Genomic DNA, 1,697 nt, shown 5'->3' with positions numbered 1-1,697 from the left:
TTTTTTAAAGATCCTCTGAGCTTCTTGAGTCTTTGATTTCAAAGTGTGTCAGGGACTGGGAGCTATGTGGTACTTCCTCAGCCCCCATCTGCCTCCCTTAGCTATGACCACGGCGGCACAGGGCTTTCCACTGCCCCACCATCCAGATCCTAGGGGTGTCAGTCTCGGGGGCCAGGAAAACAGCAGGTGTGGACAGCCTCAAAGCCAACCCCCAGGCAGGGACACAGGACAGAAGCCATCAGGGATCCCTCCCACTCCAGACAGAGGCCTCAGTAGGGGCTTCCCAGGATCACACAGAGCAAGACGGTGAGGCCCCAGACTTGCCTTTATTGCTCTCACTCTCTCTGATGAGGAAGGCGCCAGCCTTGTTCATTGGAGCCAGCAGCTGCCTCTCAGCATCCTTCCTGCTGATGGTCCTGAAGAACCATCTGGAAAACAGCAACAGTGGGTGTGCCTCAGAGTTGGGGGTGCCCCCAAGTCTATCCTGAGATGTTCCTCACATCTTGTTAAGTTAGATGCCCCAAAGTCCCTGCAACCCCATTCCATCCTGTCTCCCAACAACTTCTAAGCTCATGTTTTCCCTGATGAAATGAGAACATGGGTTATGTGACCTCTATTGGTCCAGAAAGCCCCTGGCAAAATCACACCCAATCCACTACCCTCCCCCTGGCACCAGAAGTTGTCATGAGGTTGCCATTGTCTTGTCATCCGAGTGAATAACGGTACTGCCAGGGGCTTTCTGGGCCTGGACTCTTCCCAAGTCCCCTCTCCTTAGCACGGGGACGTTAGCACTTGTGGTCAGATGTAGAATGCTCCTTATATGGTCCCCAGCGAGTGGTTCCATCTGGAAGGTTGTGGAACCTTTGAGATACGAGGTCTAACTGGAGGTCATGGGGGTGTCGCTTGAGGCAACAAGTCAGCTCAGCTTTCCTGCCAGAACTCTGGCTGCTTCCTGGCCCACCGAGATGTGAGAGGTCCCCAGTTGTACATTCCTGCCACCATGAATTCTACTTTGTCTTTTCCATCAGGATGGACTGTACTCTCTTAAACAATGAACTAAAATACCTCCCCCCCGACTGTATTTTTTAAAATAGGGACAAAAGACATAACTAATACAACATGGTTCTGGAGAAAGACCCAGGGCTCATGGTGTGTGGGAAGGGAAGGAGGCAGTGTTGCCACCATGATGTGGTGCGTGCCCATGTCTCTGTGCCATGTGAGGGAGTAGGTCAGTGGCCGAGGGGCACCTTCCCTGTGTACAGAAGCTGGTGAGGAGAACTCTGAAGAAATCCTCTGGGGATGAGTGGTCACATAGAACCTTGCTGTGGATTCTGGAGGGGACCAGGCACTGGGGATAGTCTCACCCAGAGAAGCCAAGAAGCGAGTGTCCCTTCCTTCAGATGAGAAGACAGACAGACTCCCTGAGTATCCCTCAGTGTGTTAGGCAAGATCCAGAACCTCCAATTCACAACCCCTCATCAACAGCCACTATCAGCTCTCCCTGGCCCTGCTATATTCAGAACGGCTAGAGCAGCCCTGACACCTCTGACTCCAGGCAATTTATCCACCTACTTTTCTACCTCCAGGGTCTCCACCGGGGCTACAAAGTTGCTGGGCACATAGCCTTCTCTTCCGGTGATGAGCGATCTGGCCAGCCACCAGTCTCCAGTGCTAGTGGGAAGAGGGGAGACAGAAAT

The 1,697-nt window shown here is 52.9% G+C and overlaps 1 protein-coding gene across 1 annotated transcript in view; it reads right to left on the bottom strand.

Annotated features, from left to right (window-relative positions):
* Positions 1-1,697, bottom strand: part of Blk (BLK proto-oncogene, Src family tyrosine kinase) — an 18,213-nt gene that overhangs the window by 11,975 nt on the left and 4,541 nt on the right. The window contains exons 4-5 of the mRNA XM_005355534.2: positions 1,573-1,671; positions 325-428 (exon numbers count right to left, since the gene is read on the bottom strand). Of these exons, the coding sequence (XP_005355591.1) occupies positions 325-428; positions 1,573-1,671 (203 nt within the window). The remainder of the gene's footprint in view (positions 1-324; positions 429-1,572; positions 1,672-1,697) is intronic.

The sequence above is a fragment of the Microtus ochrogaster genome, chromosome 17, assembly GCF_000317375.1.
Source record: "Microtus ochrogaster isolate Prairie Vole_2 chromosome 17, MicOch1.0, whole genome shotgun sequence".
Lineage (NCBI taxonomy): Eukaryota > Metazoa > Chordata > Mammalia > Rodentia > Cricetidae > Microtus > Microtus ochrogaster.
Note: the sequence above shows the minus strand (reverse complement) of the source record. Positions and strands in the feature narration are given on the sequence as shown.